General features: G+C 40.9%; 1 protein-coding gene across 1 annotated transcript; it reads left to right on the forward strand.

The window, feature by feature from the left end:
* Positions 1 to 2572: 2572 nt before the first annotated feature.
* Positions 2573 to 21298, forward strand: pip5k1bb (phosphatidylinositol-4-phosphate 5-kinase, type I, beta b; the record flags this gene model as incomplete). The annotated part of the gene is made up of 13 exons (XM_079222366.1): positions 2573 to 2641; positions 3407 to 3537; positions 5909 to 6026; positions 8684 to 8836; positions 9121 to 9420; positions 15105 to 15307; positions 15642 to 15725; positions 16530 to 16578; positions 16707 to 16791; positions 17423 to 17581; positions 18761 to 18887; positions 20904 to 21027; positions 21178 to 21298. The coding sequence occupies 13 exons, from the start codon at positions 2573 to 2575 to the stop codon at positions 21178 to 21180; spliced, it is 1605 nt and encodes a 534-aa protein (XP_079078492.1). The 3' UTR covers positions 21181 to 21298.
* Between the last annotated feature and the right edge of the window lie 1159 nt (positions 21299 to 22457).

A 22457-nucleotide genomic window follows, 5' to 3' on the forward strand; every position in this document is an offset into this window, starting at 1 on the left:
TCTGCACTCAAGTGTGTTTGTTTGAAGGGTGGTAGAGTTTCTGACAATAGTGTGTGGAGAGTGGGAAGAGAGTTGTTTAGGAACAGAGAGACTGACAGAGAGAAGAGAGAAGTTTATTTCTACAGCACCTCTTAAGAGCAGAAGTCACAGAGTGCTTTACAAGGAAAGATGAAGTGATTGAAAAGTGTTGACCAAGTCTGGGTTTTTACAAAGACAGTCACAGGAAGAGCTGTGGTGAGTTTGGCAAGAAACTTTGCAGTTGCAACAGTTTTTTATGTTTAAAAAAATATAATTTTTTACTGGACAGTTGCTTATTCTGTAAACATAATTTTTTGTTTTGCGTGAATTCAAAGCTTGATAACTGTGTGAAATATAAATGTAAATATTTGTTCTCTGGTCTACATTGTGTAGACGTAGTTCTAACACAACGTAGGAAGTCTTTATGATCTTGCTATACTTTCACAAAGGCGCATGATCAACCCACAACTCAACCCCTCTACACAAGCCAGGTCTAAATGGTTTTCATTCAGATTTAGACTTTCAAGTACAGAGTTTCCTTTGTAGTTGTGGTCAGTTGTATAATTATACCTTTTTGGTCCTCATACTGACCACAATCTGCCAGAGGCAATGATTTCACATTGACAAAAATGCATTTTTGTAGCTCACAATAATGTAATTGTGACTCACAACACAGTATCGTTTTACATGTATGCAACAGTGTGTATATGTGCTTTTTTTCTTTTTCTCCTTGTTGTCCTGTATGCCAGGAGGGTTTGTGACAGTGATAAAACAGATTTTGGATCATCCATCCATCCATTTTCATGTCCAACCATCTGCCTGCCTCTCTTTTGTTATGAAGGGAACAACAGACCTGCTGTTGCTCACTGCAGCTGCAGGCCCATCATAGATTGTTCTAGAAACAGTCTGTTGGGGCACCGGCTGGGTTCTGGGGTCAGGTGAGAGAGGGACGGAGAGAGAGAGGGAGAGAGAGAGAGGGAGAGAGAGGGAGAGGGGGGAAGAGAGAGAGAGAGAGTGTTTTAAACAATCCCCTTTAACGCTGACACTCAGGCTCGGACTGAGCAGAGAGGCTGGGAGGCTCATTAACATTCCTCAGGTTCAGAGCACACAGCAAGTCTGACAGTATGATGGCTCAGGTGGATCAACACTTCTTTGATCAGCGGGGAAGATAACTATTCTGATTAATTTCTAAAGACACAGTCAAAGCTTGACAACAGGATTTTCCAGTTCCAGTCACATGCGACAAAAATAATCTCTGCTGTGTGACATTATGTGCCTTACGACCTTCCAAAGATGGTCACAAAAACTACTAAATATTATTTTAAATGAGATAGTGATGGTTTAAATTATGCATAAACCCCAACAAAAACAAATATTGGTAGTTGGGAGTTGTTCTTCCAGCTAAAATTCATCAGCGTTGGTGTTGTCTCTTGTTTATAGCAACAGAAGAGCTGGTATACAGATCAGGACTCAGTCTGGAGATAAGAGTTTAGTGTCTGGTACATTCTTTTTTTTATCTGTGTGTATCTAAAGACACCCTTCTGCTTTTGAAGACTTATTTGGTGTTTGTTTTTGTCTAACTTTGTTATGATACCGTAGATACCTGGTAGTAAGACTTTCCAAATAAGTGTCATAGAGTGCATATTCTCAGTGCAATCTGATTTGATGGGAATGTGATTGCTGCTCACAGCAGGTGACTGGAGGATATGGCTGCATTTATAAGAGAGTGACAGGGAATGGTACAATACAATCCATGGAGAACATATAAGGAAATTAATGTTTTTTTGTGGCTCAGTAAGGACTTGGTTCTGTAAGCTGGGCAGCAGTATCAGATACGTTCAACCCCCATGGCTAGTATTCATATATACACACTCTGCAGCTGAGAATAAGGTGCCAGTACATTACAGTGTACTTTCTATGTCTGCACAGTACGATTTGTGAATTGGCAGCCAAACGGACTGTCAGGACTGTATTGTTCTCCAGAGCAAGGCTAATAAGAGGAGTTGGGATGGTTACTACACACACATATATATAAACATTTCATGAGTGACTGTCAAAGCAGTGATCTCATGCTGGAGGCCAGTTCAACATTGAAAGTTTCGAAATAGACTGAATTGCCTTTGCTATCAGGCAGAGATTAACAGGAGAGGGATCGCATTAAAGTGGCCTCAACAGTTAATCAAGGTATCTTTGCTGGTGGACATGTTTCATTCCATCCTCAGTCACATCTTAACTGGGAGCAGCTTCACTTAATGCAGAGGCTGTGAGCGTTGTTTTGCCCTGTTTTCTTTCATTATGTAAAACTAGCTTGTGTGTCTGTTCTCTTGCAGAGGGGGACATATCCAAACCTCCTGATGTTGGCTGATAATCAAGAGATGTCGCCCTGATTGCTGTTTTGTCAGGCACAGCTTTACTTTAGGCAGGGTAAGTTTATGCTTTTGACTTTCTCAGTAATTTATGATGGGAATAGTAATTTTAAATTAGCACCAGTGATAAAGTAATTTTACTGATAAAGTAATTTTACTTTATCATGTTTTGTTTCCGTCTTTTTCAGATGTCTACCACAACAGAAAATGGGATGGGAGGGCCTTGGAGCACAAGCAGAGAGAAAACATACAAAAAGGTAAATACTGTGTATGGTTGTATTTTCCTCTTAATGTCAACCTGCTTCCACAAGATTTAATTTGGAAGGCTACTGTTTAGAGCCAACAAGACCAAAAGGTCGTTACTTTTGAGCTTGTGAGTCACATGATTTCTTATAATTGTCCTTCTCCAGGACATAATGTCCTGACCCCTGCCATTGCCGGCTGACAGAGCTCAGTAAAGTGCTGGTGACGCTTGTTTCCTTTCCTTTAAAATATACAACTTTAGACGTCACTGCTTTTGGCGACATTTCTTAAGATGTCACCATTAAAAGGCTACCCATGTACAACAGCTACTACTGTTTCAGGTCTTGTTGTGTGTTTATAAGCCAGCCCTCTCAGGGTTTTAATGAGTTATTGTGGAATACATACTACAAAATTCCACTACACAGCAGAACGCTTTCATTGCTTACAGGTAATTTGCCAGCATCCCATTAAATAGGAATGTACCTTGATTTAACATTCTAATTTAGGAGTTCTGCAAATTAATGGATTATGTCTGCTAATAATATGTTAAACAAGTTTGTTTATATCTGCAGACGACATGTTAAAAATAGCCTGAGCAAAGAACCCCTAATCTTCCAATGTATTCCCGTTATCTAACATAATTTCTCAGTAATTATCGTTAATTCCTATGGAAAGTTTCCACCTTAAATATTCCCAGAATTTTGCTATTGGTGAATGCAATGAAGATAAGAATGACAGTATGACTAATCGGTTGTTTTCTCTTCTATGTTCCCATCTAGACCACGTCATCGGCCTTGAAGGGGGCCATTCAGCTCGGTATTGGCTATACAGTGGGCAACCTCACCTCCAAGCCTGACAGAGACGTGCTTATGCAAGACTTCTATGTGGTGGAGAGTGTCTTTCTGCCCAGGTCAGTGCTATGTAGTGTCAACCCACACAGACACACGTTTATACTTGCGCACACCGCTTCTATACACAGGAAGACATCTTCTATCATATATACATTTTCTGAAAGCAATCCCTCAATGCGTGAGTTAATAGAATTGCTAATTATCATTCAAAATAGCAGCCAGACTTTTGCATAAGCTCAAGTTTATTTGGTCTACAAGAGCCAGTGAATCAGAGGACATAAAAACAGATGATGCGTAGGTGGTAACAGGCTGCTCTTTTGCTGCGGCAATTTCCTGACACTGCAAAGTGAATGAATGGAAAGCAACTAAGACTAAACTTTTTGTGTGTCTGCCCGCTCAAATATTATATGTCTTGATCTTGCATTAAATACATTTAAAACTATTAATCATGCTCAGTGGAAACTGCAAGCGTTGGAAATCCAGTCCGAAGAAATTATGCTGCTACCACAAACTGCAACTGTCATCATTTATCAACAAAGTGAATTTTGGTAGTCTAAGTCGTAATGCAGGGATAAAACTATTCTGGAGGATTATCCTGCCAAGAACTGTGAAATCATCTTACTGTGTGCCTCTTACTGCCACAGTGCAACACACATGTCAGTGTGTGGTCATCTCAGGCTGTATTCACAATCACATCATCTGTTTATAGAGACATTTGACATAATCTAAAACAGACCCAGGAATGTATTCACACATACATTATTGCATGTTGATGCTCAGACACATACTGTATTTATACAGTTGCCTCGTCACTTACCAGCACCAGTCTCACAGTAGAACGTACAGTCAGTTTTGGGGACATTATAATTTTATGTTAGCTGAATGTGTTAATTATTTAAAAACTTGCTTTGTATGTTTTATCCTGGAAAACATGCAATGATTCCTACAAAAATAAATAGGTGAGAATCAAGCAAAATATGTTTATTGGTTGTTTTTTCTATTTGTGGCCAAATAAATGGATCATCCAAGACGAGGAAGAGGATTGGAGTCCAACTAGGAAATACTTTGGGGTTTACCGGCAGATGCTGAACCAGGATATGCAAACTCATTATGGTTCATGCAAACCTGGTCTTGGCACGCACATAGACATTGTACTGCTCAGCAACCAAACTCAAACATTGCTCTTGGTTTCTGTGTTTGCCCTATGTGTTTAAAAACCTTATGTTGCTTGACTGAGAAGTGAAAATAAATATCAATAGTTCAAAGCTAGCTTGTTATATCATCCGCAATCTGCACCCAATATCAAGCCTTTTCACATGACGGTGAAATAGAACTGAAGTTGTAGTTATCTTCAGGGCCAGCTATTCACACGGAAATCCAACTGAAAATAAAAATTAACGTTGGATGGTTAGGAAAAAAGATACAACAAACAAAATACAAAGAAAATTGATGTCTTACAACTTGCATCTTACACGTAACCGTTTCCCTCTTAGTTCTCTTTACTTTCTCTAAGTGTTTCTGATATGTAAAAGCACACAAACACAAACCCCTCTCTTTCTAGTCACTGCCATAGTGTCTTGAGTGAGTGGCTGAGACGACTTTCTCTCTCTCTGCGCTTTTGCTTCCCTCCTTCTCACCACTTTTATCCCTGTATCCCATTACTGAATATTGCACCAGCATAAAACAACAAGGCAGTAGCATCTTTACCCAGAAACCCATCCAAGTCCTCAGAATATTAACTAGATGTAGAGGTGCCCTGAAAATTAAAACTTTTTATCAACCTACTTCTTGTAGATTTGTGGTGGTTGCTAAAATTGACGGCTGACTCATTCTAACCTTATCAAACGCGCTTGCTCCCGTATCGTTGTGTTCCCCTGGGACACGTGTCTTTGTCAAAGCCCGTTAAAGAATGTCAGGTTTTAAGGTCCAGTCAAATCAACAAAATAATGTAGGCTATTTTGTGTGTTTGCTGCTCTCTATTTTCACCTTTTCCCTTTCTCCACCTCAGAGTCGAGGTTCATGTGTTGTGTGGTATTGTTTACAACCAGTAATCAGAGCCACCTTCAGTCTCCAGGCGAAGAACTCTGGACAAGCCAGATTGTCACCACAATACTGGTGAATCTGGGTTCCCAGGGATGACTTTACTGGAGCCTGTTCATTCATGGGTGGAGCACATTACAAGGGCTCACTGATACACTTATTGGGAGTCAATTGCCCGGGCACAAAGATTAGGTGTTAGGGTTCACTTTCCCACTTGGTGCTGCTTGCATGTGATCCTCGGTTGGAGAATGACTGTGTGTGTTATGACACTGTTGTTCACTTATATAATGTTATGCAGCCTTATTTGAATTAGTGTTGGAATAATGTATCTAATGAACCAATATATGTTCTTGTTTCCTGCCGTGGTTGGTAATTCATTACAAATCATAGTGAGGGAAGCAACCTGACCCCAGCACATCACTATCCTGACTTTCGCTTCAAGACCTATGCCCCGCTGGCCTTCCGCTACTTCAGGGATCTGTTCGGCATCAAACCAGACGACTACCTGGTAAGACTGAAAATTACCTGAGACGTAACTGGTTATTGTTTATTCCACCTTCACAAAATAATAATAATAATAAAAAAAATAATCCAGTCATAAACTCATAATCCAGTCTTCATATCCTAATTCTATTACTGAAGTAAAACACAATAAAACCCAGGTTTCTACCCAGGAAAAAAGACTCAAAGCAATAGTTTAATGTTTTGGGAAATATGCTTATTCACAATGACTTCTCCATTGGTTGTCTGACCAGGAAATTACTGCCAAGAAATGGTCCTGCACATAACCACACGTAAAACCACACATTGTAGTTATTCTACTTCTATTTTTGTATGGGTTAACCAAAAACAAATATGACTTAGACAGTGAGCTTTTGAGGAGCTGCTATCTGAATTGCGGGTATAATTTCCAGTCTTAATGCAAAGCTAAGCTAAGTGCCAGCTCACTGTAGCTTCATATTTAGTCGACAGACATGTGAGAGATATTAATCTTATCTCTCGACAAGAAAGGGAATATGCATATTCTCCTCCCTATTGCTTTAAGTAATTAAATCCATCACTGTGCCAAAAAAAAAACACATTTAACATTGTTGAATATCTGATGCAAGAGTACTCTATACTGAACCACACACTATTTCTGCTTAGAGATTATTTGTCCACCTGAGTAGTTCAATCAAATTGTCCATTAATCCATTGTTTCTATGTGTGCATAGTAAAACGACCATTGCACCCATACGCAAGAGACAATTCTCTTGGGTTACTTCAACATTGACTAAACATTAATCTTCTACCTCAGTGCGTACTTAATAGTCATCAAATTCGCTGTGTATTTTATTGAGTAAAAGGTGGGTAATGCCGCACACCATCTGTGCAGAGGAAAGACAAGATGGGAGGATGAAGTCAAGGAAAAACATTGGGGTGGTGGAGAAATTGGAGGTAATGACTGAGCTAACGGAGCGCGTCCTCATTACAAAAGCTTGATCCAGCTCCCAGAGCTGAATGAAATCAGCAGTTGATTCTGTGATTTCCCAGCACAATTAAAGACACAAACACAGGCCGAGAAAGAGAGAGTAATGTTTTTAGAGATGTTCAAACACCCCTGTCAAGGCCTTTTTTTATGTGCTCTACATGCCATCACCAAATTACGCTAACATAAAGGATGGCATGTAGCATCCTTTATGTTTGCGTAATTTGCTGCTCATCAAAGAGTATATACCTTGTTGCCTATTCATCCCTACAAAACAAACAAAATGGGCTTTATCAGTTCATGTTGCCATTTCTTTTTCGTAAGCCTTTCAAAACCCCACAAGCTACATTCTTGTTTTTGAATGCCAAATTGATTACTGCATAAGTGAAAGACAAAGGGCTCTGGAAGAAAGACCAAGGCAAAATGTAACTTAAAGGCAGCAGAGTGAGGACGGCATGAGGCACAGCAGCTCAGAGGATGTACTTGTGGATTGATGTCCTTGAGGTGATGATGAATTCATTCAGACAGAGGCTACAGCAGAGTCTAATTAAAACACACACACACACAGAATGCAAATGCAACAAACCACGGATGTGTTTGTGCTTGTAACTCAACGTGACTGCAAACGGCCATCAGTGGAGGGGTCTCTGGAGAGGGAAGCCTCCAGTGTTGCTCCTCTGAACATGCTCCCATAACGCACCGATTAACATCTAACATTGCTCTTCAGTTGGCTGCTATCACAGTCTCTCCCTCACACGTTGATTGCCACAGTTGGGATGAAGGCTCTCGATCTGTTCTGGTGTTTTATTGAGAAGCAGCACAAGCAGTAACTCCTCCTTATTGCCTGTGTCTGAGGAGCTTCTGTTCATGTCCACGTCAGTAGACAGTTTGCCTGTTTGTTAGCACCAACAGTCAAATGTCAGAAGATCTTATTAACATTTGGCTGACAGATTTGTCATCCAGATGTACTAGAGATCTGGTCAATCTGCAGTTCTCATTGCAACTCATTAGTGTGTTTGCGCAATGAAAACAATGTCGACAGAGATCCACTTTCATTGACATACGGGACATTATGCAGCCAAACGTATGTTGACAATCGTGCATTTTTTGTGTGGATTGTCTCTGGGGCTGTGTTTATACGAGTTATGCTTTAACTAAAGGAAATCTCAACGTTACAGCATAAAACTATATTATAGACAAAACTTTTTTCTTCAAAATGTGTTGCAATAGTTTGTGGCAGACCCATTCCGGTTTTAACATCCACAGTGCCTCTATGAACAGAGTCAGATCCATGTAAAAATGGTTTTCTGAGATTGATCTGGAAGAACTTGCGTGGCCTTGACCCACACCCCATCTCTCACCTTCGGGGTTAATTCTAACAGGCCAGGCCTTATCGCCCAACATCAGTGTCTTACCTTACATAGTGTAAGCAGACACTAACCAAGAAACAAGTATCTGAATAAAAAACTGATACTTTTGAATCACATGATATTTGATACTAAATAAACAAAAGATGTCTGTGTTGTAGCATCTTTTTTTTTTTTTTAGCACATTTAACACATTTTGTCTGTTTCATAGTGTATGTGTTTAGAGCTGTTTATGTCTGGATATGTTCCAAATGGAGCTGTTTTCTTGAAGTTTGTCTATATTTTCGTGTGAAATATTAAACTGTTTTGTGTGTTTTTTTCCTTCCTCAGTACTCCCTCGTAAATGAGCCTCTGATTGAGCTGACCAACCCGGGGGCCAGTGGCTCTCTGTTCTACCTAACCAGCGATGACGAGTTCATCATTAAAACCGTCCAGCACAAAGAGGCCAAGTTTCTCCAAAGATTACTGCCTGGATACTATATGGTGAGTCACTTATGGTGGATCCATGAGATCTCCAGCACTTAGTCAGGAAGCAAAACTACTGGTCTGAATGTTGAATGGGAGTATAAAAAAATCAAAATCAATCAATTTGAGTAGATCATTCTTCAGATGCTTAGGTGGCATAAATCAGATACAGTTAACGTTCTCATTAGCACCATCAGATTTAAAAAGCATCTCAGTCAAGCGGATGGAGGACAAACTAGATGAATACATCAATAAAACATGATTGTAATAAAAGTCAAGCTGTCTATTATGTCGCATCACAGAATCTGAACCAGAATCCACGCACACTGCTTCCCAAATTCTACGGACTGTACTGCATCCAGTCTGGAGGCATCAACATCCGACTGGTGGTTATGAACAACGTGTTGCCCCGCTCCGTCAAAATGCACTACAAATATGACCTGAAGGGATCCACCTACAAGAGACGAGCGTCCAGGAAAGAGAGAGAAAAGACCTGTCCAACCTGCAAAGACCTGGATTTCCAGGACCTGCATGAAGAAGGGCTTTACTTTGACGCAGAGACGTACAACAACCTAATGAAGACCCTGCAGAGAGACTGTCGGGTAAGTGGTTTTAGCAGTGTGTGGAGCTAGTGATTTTGTGGATGCATGCTCATTTTTGTTTATTGGACTGCAACAGGAAGGTCACTATTTTTCCATGAAATGAAACTGCACAACAAACAAGGAAGTCTAGTATGTTTTATTATCAGATTATTTCCCCTCAAAGGCCAATTCTCATGTCTCTCTTTCGTTTGCTAAAACATTCTGACCTGTGTGCAGCCCCACATGGACATTGTGTCTTGTGCCATATCAGAGCTTCGAGCAGATTGCTTTAAACCTAGGAATCACTGGAGTAAAGGGACATAGCTGTTGAAAGGATGTCACTGACCTCTCATTCTTGTGACTGCTTATGAAAGCCTAAACACTATGAATTCATTACATTGTGTTCTAGTTTTGGACGGTGTGTGCACATCTCAGATGGGACAAAATGAAATGTTAAATTTTCCATGTGTTTGTCAGTAGGACTGCAGTATGTTTCCACTGTGTGTTCAGTCTAAGCTCTCAGTTTGCCCTGGGCTCTGTTATACCATCTCTGCGCTGCAATGTTTCAGTACATGACAGCTCTCCAAACACTGAATGTGATTAAGACATGAGAGACTCGGATAGTCCTCCGGTCTAAAGGCTTGCACTCTTCTCTATTTTCACGCAGCGGCCAAGAGACCTGTCTGCTGGAAGGGGATATTGGGAGTTTAATAGGAGACATAATGTGTGTGCTCCGGTGATCCACCAGTACTTCCCTGCTTTTAGAAGCATGAATATAAACGACATTCAAAATCAAATATCCGAAAATAGCCCAGACTTCATTTCATATCCGTTTTTGTCTTTCTACATCGCATCAGTGCCGGAGACATTTTTGTGAAAACAGCCAAGCAGTGGAGCCTAAAGGACCATGAACAATACATTTTCAGATTTTGCTGACGTTTTTGTGGCCCACAATTGTAAGCAAGGAATAAGCCTCCAAGTTTTAAAAAGAAAAGGAAACAGAACAGAAGAGCTGAATTGCTGATTGGGTCGTCCAACTGTGCAATACTTCTTTTGGGCTGGTTCCTCAGCAGACTCAATACATGATAGTGCAGTGACATTCCTACTCTGTTGTCCTTAGTGTAAACATGGAGGATGACCTCTTGGGATAGCTGTATGGCTGATGTCAACGTGACATCCAGACACTGATTTAATGTGCTTCACCTTCATAGTGGTTGGTTAATGATGGGGTTTAGAGCCTAAATCCCCTGTGTTGTAATCCCATTTGTTCTGCTTGACAATTCAGTAATTACACACACACACACAACGTTTCTCCATGGGATCCACGCTCTGATATTCAACCGGGCCCAGAGACGACTTCCTGCTGGGCCCGACCCACCAGACAGTCTGACAGACCTGGCAACCCTGCATGGCACCATTCAGCAAACAAATGTTTTTTTTCCATTAATCCAGCGGTTAAATGTTTAAATTATTAGTGTGTTGGCATAGAAGAACCGTGTTGGTTTTATCACCAAGCATGATTAATGGAGTATGGAACGGAGTTGGCAGTAATGAATAGTGTGGTGCTTTAAGTATACTTAGATTAGCCTGTTAGCCAACAGAGCTCTCTTCTCTTCTGGTTTCAGTTCTCCTCTCCTTTGTGTGTTATTGGAAGGAAAATGTAACTCGACATGAAAATTACTTTTGTTACAGTACATCTTCTGGTTCTACCACAATTGTTTGTGGTTTAGTGTTTCTCTTCTTGGAGAGTGGAGTATTCTTCCAAGAAAGGTCTGTGGTGTGAACAACTGTTGCTTTCCCAGCCCTTTGACAGTATCTTGATCCCAAACATGGGTCTTGTGATGTTGGCTTGGAGAATGATTACCAGAAATAGAGAGCCGGATCTCTTCAGGTTTTGGTCCTCTCTCATCATCATTAACCAATATGCTGACTTTATCGATGACCTCTCTTTTCTTTTTAATGTTTTCTGAGACAGTTTGCACTCCGAATGACATCCTATCCTCTTGCTAAGTCAGTATTTATATAAACTAACAGCACACTTCCTTGCCCAAACGTACCCCGGACATGAACTGTCTACCCACTAAGGCCTCTATGTGCCACATATTGCATGTATAAAGTATATGGTATGGCGTATATATCTGTATGTATGTAAGTTTGGCTGTTAAGCAGCTGCTGTGTTGTACAGTTTGTTATTGTCATGGCTTCCTGCTTTTGCCTCCTGAGCGGGAAGGAAAGTGCCCTCTAAGCAGAATCTCTGTCCATTTTCATGAGTAAGCAGCTAACCCCGTCACCCCAGTTGAGGCTGCGAAACAAAACACAGAGGAGGGGCAGAAGCGAAGCAACAGGGGTGTGAAGGGCATGGGGGAATGAGGATGCGGACTGTTGTTCAATAAAATATATGTGGTGAGGCCTCTGAAATGTGTCTTTTGCTATTTCTCCAGCATTGAGATTTCTGTGGGAGCTCAGAGTTGAGTTGAGTTGAAGCAGAAAGCGATGAGACAAAGAGGTGGATGAGCAATGTGTTTGAGTAAATCAGATATTTCTGTTATGTGGGACACTGCTCGGGAAACACAGGGCACACTTTCTTCCCTTTAAGTCTACTCTCTTCATTACTCTGCAGCTCCCCTGATACTTCACAAATGCCAAAACAACACAAGACATTAATAATTCACGTTGGCTTCTACTGTACAGCGAGAGCGAGACAGAGAGGGTTTGTTGTCGAGTGAGCGTGTGTTTGTACCGTTCTGCTGCTCACTGTGTGTGTGTGTTTGACGAGACGGACATGAGGGTGATATTGATGCTGATGATGTCAAGCGGCTGAGACACTGATGTTCACAACACATTTGGCAGTAGAGACCTCATCATGTTTGGAAAAACACACGCCAAATGACATCTACGTACCATCATAACTCTGTTTAAGAATGTATGAAACAGGAGTCCTTTAATTGCATGCACAAACAAGTGCAGAAATAATGGTTCAGACAATAAAGGCATGCATTCTTGGACAATACGGGTTGCATAGCAGCCAGTGTAGCCAATCATAAACAACCATTTACTGTATAGCTCAGCTGCCTTCTTCTCAGCCTTGGGATTCTGAAACAACAATGGCTTCTCTCAATCTCGGCAGCAAAAAACCAAGGCCCTGGCCTTGGAGTCAGGAGTGAGTATAAGGCTCCAACAGGATCCTGCACCACATTCATAATCATGGCTGTTAATTATACAGGTCTTCAACTAATAATGATTTTCAAAATCGATAATCTGCTGATTATTTTCTTCATTATTCAACTAATTCCTTGTTCTATAAAATGTTAGCAAAAAGTGAAAAACTGCGTACAAAGTGTAGCTGTCTTGTTATAAAGTCAAAGTAAAAGATATTAAGTTTAGCATCAGAGAAAAAAAACAGATCATTTTTGCATTTGACAAGTCAAAAGCAGGAATGTTTTGCCATTTCAGGAATTGTTTTAAATGATTTGATTATCAAAAGTGTTGCCTATTAGTTTTTTGTCAATTGACTAATCAATTGTTTGAATAAGCATTGCAGCTCTATAAAGATCTTCATACCACTTTGTAATGTGAAATTATTATTACATCTGAAACGTATTATCTTTCATGTATAATCTAATTTAAACACATTTGTTTATCCTCCGTTTATGTTCAGTGTCGGAGAGAATAAACGAACACAGTAAAAAAAAAAAAATCTTCACAGTTCAATTTGTTATACAGTCTATATGCCTTTACAAGTGACACAATTATAAGCCATATGTCCCTAATTGAATATGTTGTGTCATGGGTAGCAACATCATCTATAATTAATGAATACAACATTCATTCATTATAGATGCATACTTTAGCAGAGAGATTCCTGTGATTGTAACTGGACTCAGAGTTGGCGGATACATGGGGGGAGTGATCCAGCAGGCCCACAAAAGGAGTATAAAACGCTCTGTGTTCTTCCCCGCAGACAGTCTCAGATTTAAGAAAGCTTGCTGTGTATTAGTGTCACTGCAAAGTGGGGCACGCAAGTGAACACTATGGGGAGCTCTACATCCCTAATGGCACAGAGATAGACAGGTGGAGGACTGCTTCAGGGGGGAATATACTGAGAAACATCAGAGATTTGTTGAAGATCAGGGAATGCTGTGACAAAGCTCGATCCCTACAGAAGTGTGATGATTAGCGTTTCTCACTCACTGTGACAAAACTGAGCAGTGAGAGCACAACCACTTGGCTGCCATGCCTCTAAGAATCAGTAGTATTCCGCTCCACTAACCGATTATTGACTCTTTTTTTTTTTTTTTTTGCCTGTGCAAATAAACAGTATTTCTCGGAAACCAAAGAAAATCTCTTACACACACAATCACAGAAATATGCAGCTGTTTTCTTTCTGCTGTGATGGTTTGATTGTTTGCCTGAGCAAGCTGGGGTCATGATGCACAGTAATAGCCTTCTGTAGGCAGTGTGGTTTTTCAAAATGGCTATAGTTTGAATAGGCTGGGGGAGTTTGACTGAAATCGTTGATATGGAAAAGGAAAAGCTCAGACAAAAGCCCCAGTGTTTGTTTGAGTCAGACGTTAAGTCTATTTAGTGTTTGTGTGTCTGAATGTGTGACTGTGACTTTATATATCAGCCGTTTCTATTACAGAAGCAAACTGGATCGACAACTAATAATGATAATATCTTTTATGACCATGTATTGAAGACCGCTGATCTAGGCAGAGATAAGAGGAAGTAGTTCTTCAAAACATTGGTCTTGCATTTTTCACTCAAACAGGCCAATGTTCTCTGGATTCTGGGTCAAGGCTCTCTTTGATTATATCACACGTTTTTGTATTGCCTCCAATCCTATTTGTTTTAGGTTGTGTTATTTATGAAGTGTAAGTGAGAATGCCCAAGACAATAATGGTGAACTTTAATGAGTCTTAGTGTTATGTGTTTTTGGCAGTTTCTTCTCAAGCCTAGTTTTCCCTTCCCTCTCAACTTCCTCTGTGTAGCTCTTCATCAACTGACACACAAATTGAAGCAATTGATACAGAGAGATTTCTGATTGAGGATTTACAAAGAGTTGTATGATTTTTAATCTTGTTCTCTTTGAGTAAAGGGATTGAATGGAAAGTAAGCTATTTGCAAAAGTACATAGCTTTCACTTCTCTATTTCTGATAAGTCATGCTCTCTCTCTCTTTCTCACACTCTTGTATTCACGGAATTATAAACCAGTGCAGTAACTTTTTCCCAGTCTCGGGCATGAAATAAGACTGGCTACCTGACTCTGGCCCTGTTCCCAGATCTCTCTCTCTACCCTTGACTGGCCATGACTGCTTTACTGTAGCAAACATTAAGTCACAGAGTCTTGGGAAACTGGGTAAAAGGCTCCTGAAGGTCAATGTGTAACACTTGGCTCACTGTGGAGAAACACCTTGTTTATTTAGCTCAAAACTGGTTTCAACAGGAGATTTCCTTTTAATATCTCACAGCCTTTGAGGCTTCACTGCCTTAAAGGTGGTGAAAGTGTTTTGGGAGAAAAAAGAAATTGCTTTTCAAAACAGGCCACTATACATACATGAGCGGAAGGTGTAGCATCCAGTCCAGGAAAGTTCAGGGATCACGCCGGTCATAGAAAATGTGAAATATCAATCTGACTTGTGCCATTCATTATCAAAGCAAAGGATTCTTCTTGTATAACTGCATGTCTTGTAATTTGCTATAGGTGCTGGAGAGTTTTAAGATCATGGACTACAGCTTACTGCTGGGTGTGCATGTCCTGGACCAGAGTCAGAGAGAGGGGGGTGAACTGGGCCAGGCCGGCGGGGACGGGAGGAGACCTGTGGGTCAGAGGGTGCTTTACTCTACTGCCATGGAGTCCATCCAGGGAGACGGCAAGGCTGCAGAAGCCCTCACCACAGACGACACGTGAGTTATGTGCACATATTATGCACACATATTTGGGCATATGCTCTCTGCCTGTTTGTTTCTTATTCTGCACTTTTTTTCTCACAGACACAGTTATACAACCACACTCATACCTCGCACATACCACTCAGACAGTGTACACACAGTCAGGCTCTCATATAACCATAGCTACACAAATACAAACACAGCCACCGCTCCACGTATTAACGGCATTACACATGAATGTCAATACTGTAAGTGCCTCTTTTATAAACATTTGCACAGTGTTTCAAGCATCGCAGAAGAGGAACAGTAGCTATTCTCTGACTGCTGGATTGTTTTTACTATGTTATAGGATGGGTGGCATCCCTGCCAAAACACACAAAGAAGAAAAGCTGCTCATCTTCCTTGGCATCATTGATATCCTACAGTCATACAGGTACTGATGTTTATGGGATTATATAAACCTGCAATCATGTTATTTCTAATACAGAGGCTTTCTTATAATCATCGATTGGATCTGTTGACTTTCGCGACCATGAAACCCATTTATATTTGACTGTTTGATCTGCAGAAATGTTTGTCTCAGTTTCTGAGAAGTAAAATGTCTCATCAATGGCCAATATAGATGTGACAATTAATAGAACATATGCATGAATAGTTGAGGACTGACCAAGGCTACGATTGATGCGTGCCCTATGACAAGACCTCTTAATGTTGAATTATCACCCTGCATTGATGGGAATCCACTTTACCTCAAGCCTAAAAGGACTTTTTCTCTCCGGCCTATAAGTCTTCTTTATTTACAAATTGATTTTTGCCTTTCCCTGAGAGCACAAGTGTCGAGTGACAGAGGAGGAGGCCTTTTGGCACATCGGCTTTTCAAACTCGTGGAAATTGATAAGCGTCACGTAAATCTATGTCAGCCTGTTTGGTCGATGCAAACACGGTGAACAAATGCACACGGAGTGGGCGAGGTGAGATCGGGTCAGGGAGAAATATGGGATAAATAGGCCAATTTGTCTCTGCTAATCCTGCCTTACTTCTGGTAGCTTGCTTCCCTCAAAGACAATGTTACATAACATGAAACTTTGAAGTATTTTCTGCTTAAATGCAAAAAAATAACCTGACTTAGTTTTGTGCCAATGGGCAAGAGTCTCAAGTTTATCAAGCAGAAAGAGGAAGTTGTTGGGTAAGCGGATATATTTGTGACAATGCTTCTTCTTGTTTTGTTTCTCTTCAGGTTCATTAAGAAGTTGGAACACTCGTGGAAAGCCCTGGTGTACGATGGAGTGAGTTGATAGCCTGCTCAAATCTGACACTGCTGCTTTTATGAATGAGCCTTTTATTTGGTAACATACTCTTACATCGACTTGTGGCTCTCTAATAAAAGCCCTGCATTTTCTCTGCCTGTCCTCAGGACTCCGTCTCGGTGCACCGGCCCGGCTTTTATGCCAGCCGCTTCCTCAAGTTCATGAGCACACGGGTCTTCAGAAAGACTCAGCGTAAGTCTGCAAGTTGATCGCCGTCGCACATGGGAGGGAGAGCAGCCCACATGCAACGCTTTTTACTGTTGTCTGTCGCTGGGCATTCGTGTGCACATGGCTAGGTCATTCAAAACAAAGTTTGTTGTTTGTAAATTTAGAAACAAAATTACGAAGTTATAAACTGCTGATCTAGTAATGATCCGGGTTGTAGAACTTCACTTCAACATCAAATATCGTTACAATGTTATGCAACCATGCGGAACCCCCCTCTGGAAATGAACATGGCTGAGGCAAAGATTTGGAGATTTAGCCATGCTATTAAGTTAACTGCCGCAAAGTCCAGTCTGAGGAAGATGACAGGAAAGGATTTAATTTCATGCCCTGATTGGGAGGCAGAGTAAGGATGGTTTAGACGACACTTCAATCTTCATTGTGCATTTTAACAGTTTGATGACTTTACTGCTGATTTTGGAGGCAGAGCATTGGAGTTTTATTGTGTATGAACATTACTTTAATCAGGATAATCGTCTCTTTTCACTATCTCCTCTAATGATCTGCTCCTCTTCCTCTTTCTGCCTGTGCTTCCCTGCATTTTTGTATCACTCTCTTTTCCTATTATTTCCCTCAATTACTCCTTTTTGCTCTGCAGCACTGCGATTCTCCCCTTCAAAGAGGACTCGTACGTCCATCCCGGCTCTGAAGTCGTCCTCACAGGAGATCCTTTCACTGCAGGCAGATGAAAGGAACCGGGAGGACAGGAGGGACGGGCTGGGAGGAGCCTGCAGCCTGGCCAGTCTGGATGGACAAGGTACACAAAACAACAACACTCTCTCGCTCTGACCGTGACAGTTTATAGTTCCATATCCATATCTTGGATATTTGACAACATTCAGGGATGTTCATGGAAGTATCTGAATTATTAAGGAGATTGTTTGTATCTCAAAACTTGAATGATTATCGGAAATGCACTTGCCATTTTATCATTATCCTCAACATGTCTGTCTCTAAACTGCCTCCTAGTCTCTGATGACCTTAATCATTCCCTAGTTTTTATGGTTTATTAGAGCTTTTTTAGAGACACTTAGACCCATAAATAGCCACTTTCCTTCGGCTATAAAAATGTTGTCCTCTTGTCCCGGGGAGCTAGCTGTCACTGGTTGATACAGTGTTTGGCCTTGATGGAAAGAAAACAGAGGCCACCTTGTTATTAGTAGCCCATCAGTTGCATGTGTGTGTCCATAGGGCATGTGTAAAAGAAGAGTCATGTAGTTTAAGATGTGTTATCCGTGCTTCCCTTTTCACTCACTCTCTCTCTCTTGCTCTCTCATAATCATAATCTGACACCAGAACAAGAAGGCATATGAATCAGCTGTTTTGACACAGGATGAAAGAAAGTGTCTGCAATGATGAACATGATCAGCAACAGCGTCTGACCTTTGTGTTTGCTATGATAAGGGGGGTTAGCCAACGCCACGCCGGAAGAAACAAAGGTGTGGAGCAGACAGAGAAGCCATGGGGTCATGTGTCCTCTTTACAACCAAGCACTCCCCCACCAGTGTTTACAGCTGTGGCTATAAAGCAACTTGAATAGTTACACTTCCTGACTCTCTCTTTACGGTTACTAAATCAGTCTCAAAGCAGGAAGAGAGAATCAGATTTGCTTTGAAGCGTGAGGTTGATACGAGGAAATATGTCAGTTTTATTGGAACCATTTAATCAATTAACTTAAATCAAATCCTCATGCCTTGCCTTGTCTCATTCATTAGGCTTGTTTAAACTTTCCACAACAGAAAGCACATAGAAATAACAAGAATATATATTTCTCGTTTTTACTGGTGGACGATCCACAGCTATACGCTGTATTGAACATATTGATTGGCTAATGGGCAGCAAAGATCAGACGGAAATATAGGAAATGGGCAATTGGGAATGTGTGCACTTGTTTTCCTTTGCTGACATCACATCCATATGAATGTTTTCTCCTCAGCTGTGTTTGGCTCAGACCTGCGTCCAGATCTGGTTCCTGCCAACCCGTCCTTCTACGAGGGCTCTTCCATGGGAACCATCTCCACCTCCTCCATCTTTGTCAATGTGGACAACCAAACAGAGGAGAGGTACGGTATCTACTAGTTTTCCTTTTTTTTACTATTTTTGGTTGCTTTCATTAAATCATGACGCTTCGTGTCGCTTTAGGGGTGTACCGTGTACTGTTTCATCTTAAAACCATGATGAAAGGTTACTGTACACATTACAGCCTGGAGGACAAGAAGGACGGCATTGGAATTTGCCACGCCCATAACAAACACACGTACACATACTCCCACGTTATTGTCACCAGACCTCTTCCGTCACATGGTCTTATTGGTGACGTGCGTGGAGCAGGTGACTCAGCTGGCGTGACAACATGCATCCAATAAACATCCTACACAAGATACAGAAACTAAAGTCAAAAGATGAGTGGTTTGATGCTGTTCACTTTTCTTCTCTCTCATTTACAAGACAGGGGGGGAAAAACATTCCAGAAGTACAGAAATCTTTTCATGAAATTTGAATATCTGTTTTTACTTGGAAAGCCTTTGTTGGCTTGACTTTATTTCATTATCCAACTCTTGCATCAGTTTATTGTGTTTTTATGGCACAGTATTGACTAATAGTGGAAGACCTTTATACGTTATTGCCTCATCATATTGCAAATCAAAAATGTCACCGTACATTGATAAATAATAATCAGCGTATATAAAAAACACAGACTCTATTACACCGACAGCACACACTCATTTTACTCCCATATATCATCTGGCTGTAAAGAACAGTTTAATGTTGTTTCTCGCTAAGCTTCTGCACACTTCGTCCTCTGCCCTCTACTTGTTTCCCCATCTTTCACCTCTCCTTCTGCAGCAGTGTCGGGTTCAGCTTGCTCTCTGAGGCTTCATTGTGTGACTTGCCCGGTCCTGTCTCTTCATCGGTCACCTGCTGTTGCGCTGACATTGTTCTGTCAACTGTTTTCATAAATATTTAAACAGCGGCTTTGACATGGCTTCACTCTGTGCCATTATGCTGCAGAAAGGCTGTGACAAAAGAGGACAAGCGGTGCAGTGGCGACTGTGTAGCCACCAACAATAATCCTTGTCTGACAGCTGGTCTGCCTGTTACAGTGATAACACCTTGTGTTGTGTCAGGTTAGCGTTGTTTTAAAACAAAGCTGTTGTTGACATGCATCTCTTTATCCATCCATATATCTCCTTAACTGTACTCCTCTGCGACCTGGCTTTCATTTTGACTTTGAACACAAAAAGTAGTTATGTCATAAAAAGGAGAAGAAAAAAACATATTGCTGAATTTATCAGGGAGTCACTTGATGTACAACCAAGGAAACCCGCTCTTAAACTGCCCCCTGGTGGGTGAAAGGGAAAGAGGGAGGATGAACAATATTGCAATCTCCCGATGGTCAAGCTACCTTTTAAAGATACATGTGTAGGCTCTGTATTTCCTACTTGAAGTACTTGTATTTGTATGTTGCAAATTGTATGCTGATTATTTAGTTTTAATCAAATTACCTCCAAGATTTTAAGAGAAGTTAACATGCATTTTAATTGGCTGCATGGAGGGCTCCTTTTTGCTCTTGCTCAGTTGGCTCCACTGACATATTTGAATGCAAACGTGACACTCCCTACTCATCATTTTGAATACATTTTCTGCTGCACAAGCTGAAAAAAAAATACTTTAATTTAACTTGTGCATTTTCCTAGAATAATCACATTTTGATGTTTGTTTTTATGTCTTATGCAACTGTGCCCATTTGTGGTAAATACACTCCTAACAACGGTCTCATTTTGATGAGTCATTGTGGTCAAATCTGGTCAAGATTTTGTTCATTTCCTGTGAGACATTTCTGAGACTCAGTTTGGCATGGCAATAGACAGGTTTCCCGTCCCGTCGGTTCATCTCTTTGTCTCTTGATGTCAGCGTCTCTGCCAGAGTGTGTGATTTATTTTTGGAGAGTATGTTTTTCATCAGTTTCCAAGCACTGTTTAGACACCTGCTTTACTTTAACTGCCTCTGACCCAGACAATAAACCCTCAGGGCGGTCTTCTACAGGTTAACATGAGAATATATTTTTTCTGTTTCAGAGAGGACGTTGCATCCAGCTCCACGTTTACCCTGGAAGACAGTGCTATCTGCCTCACTTCAGAGCAGAGCACCATGGATTTGGACATAGACCGTGATGACGGATCTGTTCTCGATGTCTACTTGGTGAGTTGTTTCTCCGGTTGTTATTTCAGGTCACATTGGGGTCATTCTCATAAGGTGTTCAGATATTGGTTATCTGTGCTCGGTTAGCTTACCTTGTTCACATTTAGGCTTAAGCCATGTTGATAATCACCTTTTTCTTTCTTCTGACAGTGAAAAGAGCAGCTTTACAACCTTCATTTTTTCCTGCCAATTTAAGACAATCACCACACTCCATTGGACCGGCCAGGCTGGCCCTTGACTCCACTTCCAGTGCTGCTCGATCCATGTTGCCACTTGTATTGCCAACACATGAACATTCTTAGATTCTCCACTGATTGATGGACTAAAAGAAGACACCAACAGAGTCACAGTGATGAACATCTGCAGGAACCATGTGACATGAAATGTGATGAACATCAGGCTGAACCGAGTGTTGCTTTTTAGCGCATGCGTCAATGCAGTGCCAATAAGTTTTATATATGTATACTGTTTTCATGGCCTACACAAAGATCTAGATATTTACTATATTGCATATGAGGGAGGGGGTAGATACATTTATTTAAATGTTTTTTTTCTTTTCCTGCTGACCAGAATGAAATGAAAGAGCATTTCAAAGTTTGCAACTGCACACGTTGTGGATCGAAGAGAAATGTTTACAGTGAATTTATGATGGCATCTTTGTCCCTGATTCAAAGGAATGTGACTGTCACACAAGAGACACAAGCCAGCTCACAACCAACACAGATGAGAAAAGACTCACATGAACAGACATGATGGATTCTGAAACTCCTGAGGCCAAACAGACTGTGACGTGGTTAAAGAGCCCACCTTATCCAAACTGGGCTGCTATTTGTGCAGGACAGGAATCTGAAGCCCTGGCGAAAGTCTGCTGTAAAGTGACGTGAGAAAGGACCATTACTAGATCTTGGGTGAAGCACAAAGCAGAGGGACGCTGGTCTCGCTCTTTATCAAAAGGCACTTTTGACATTGGTTCTGATTACTGTAAGAAATATTTTTTCTCTGAAGATGTTGCTTAATTAAGTGGGTGGGCTACCTGACATAAGCACAGATTTGGATATGTGATAGCACTTTTTACTCTACAAATGCACACCTCTGTAAGTCATTGATACTACATAGAACACTGAAGGAACATTGTAGATTATTTTTGATGTGGAGCTAAAAGTTTTGTGGGGTTTTTGTCATGACTGAAGATGCTTTCACTCAGGATACCCTTTGATACTGAATAAGTGTGTCCTCTTCAAGAAGTAAGGAGACATGCCTCAGGTGTCTATACCTCTTCATCAAGACCATATCCAACTCTAAATGTTGAATTCCATGATCACGCATTGGCTGAGATCATAATTTATTGTCTAAATTTCAATATTTTACCATTTGCTGAAAATAGTTTAATCGCTGAATGTAAAGACAATGCATATTTATATTTAGAGAGA

Source organism: Taurulus bubalis (assembly GCF_910589615.1).
Source record: "Taurulus bubalis genome assembly, chromosome: 8".
In the NCBI taxonomy this organism is placed as follows: Eukaryota; Metazoa; Chordata; class Actinopteri; order Perciformes; family Cottidae; genus Taurulus; species Taurulus bubalis.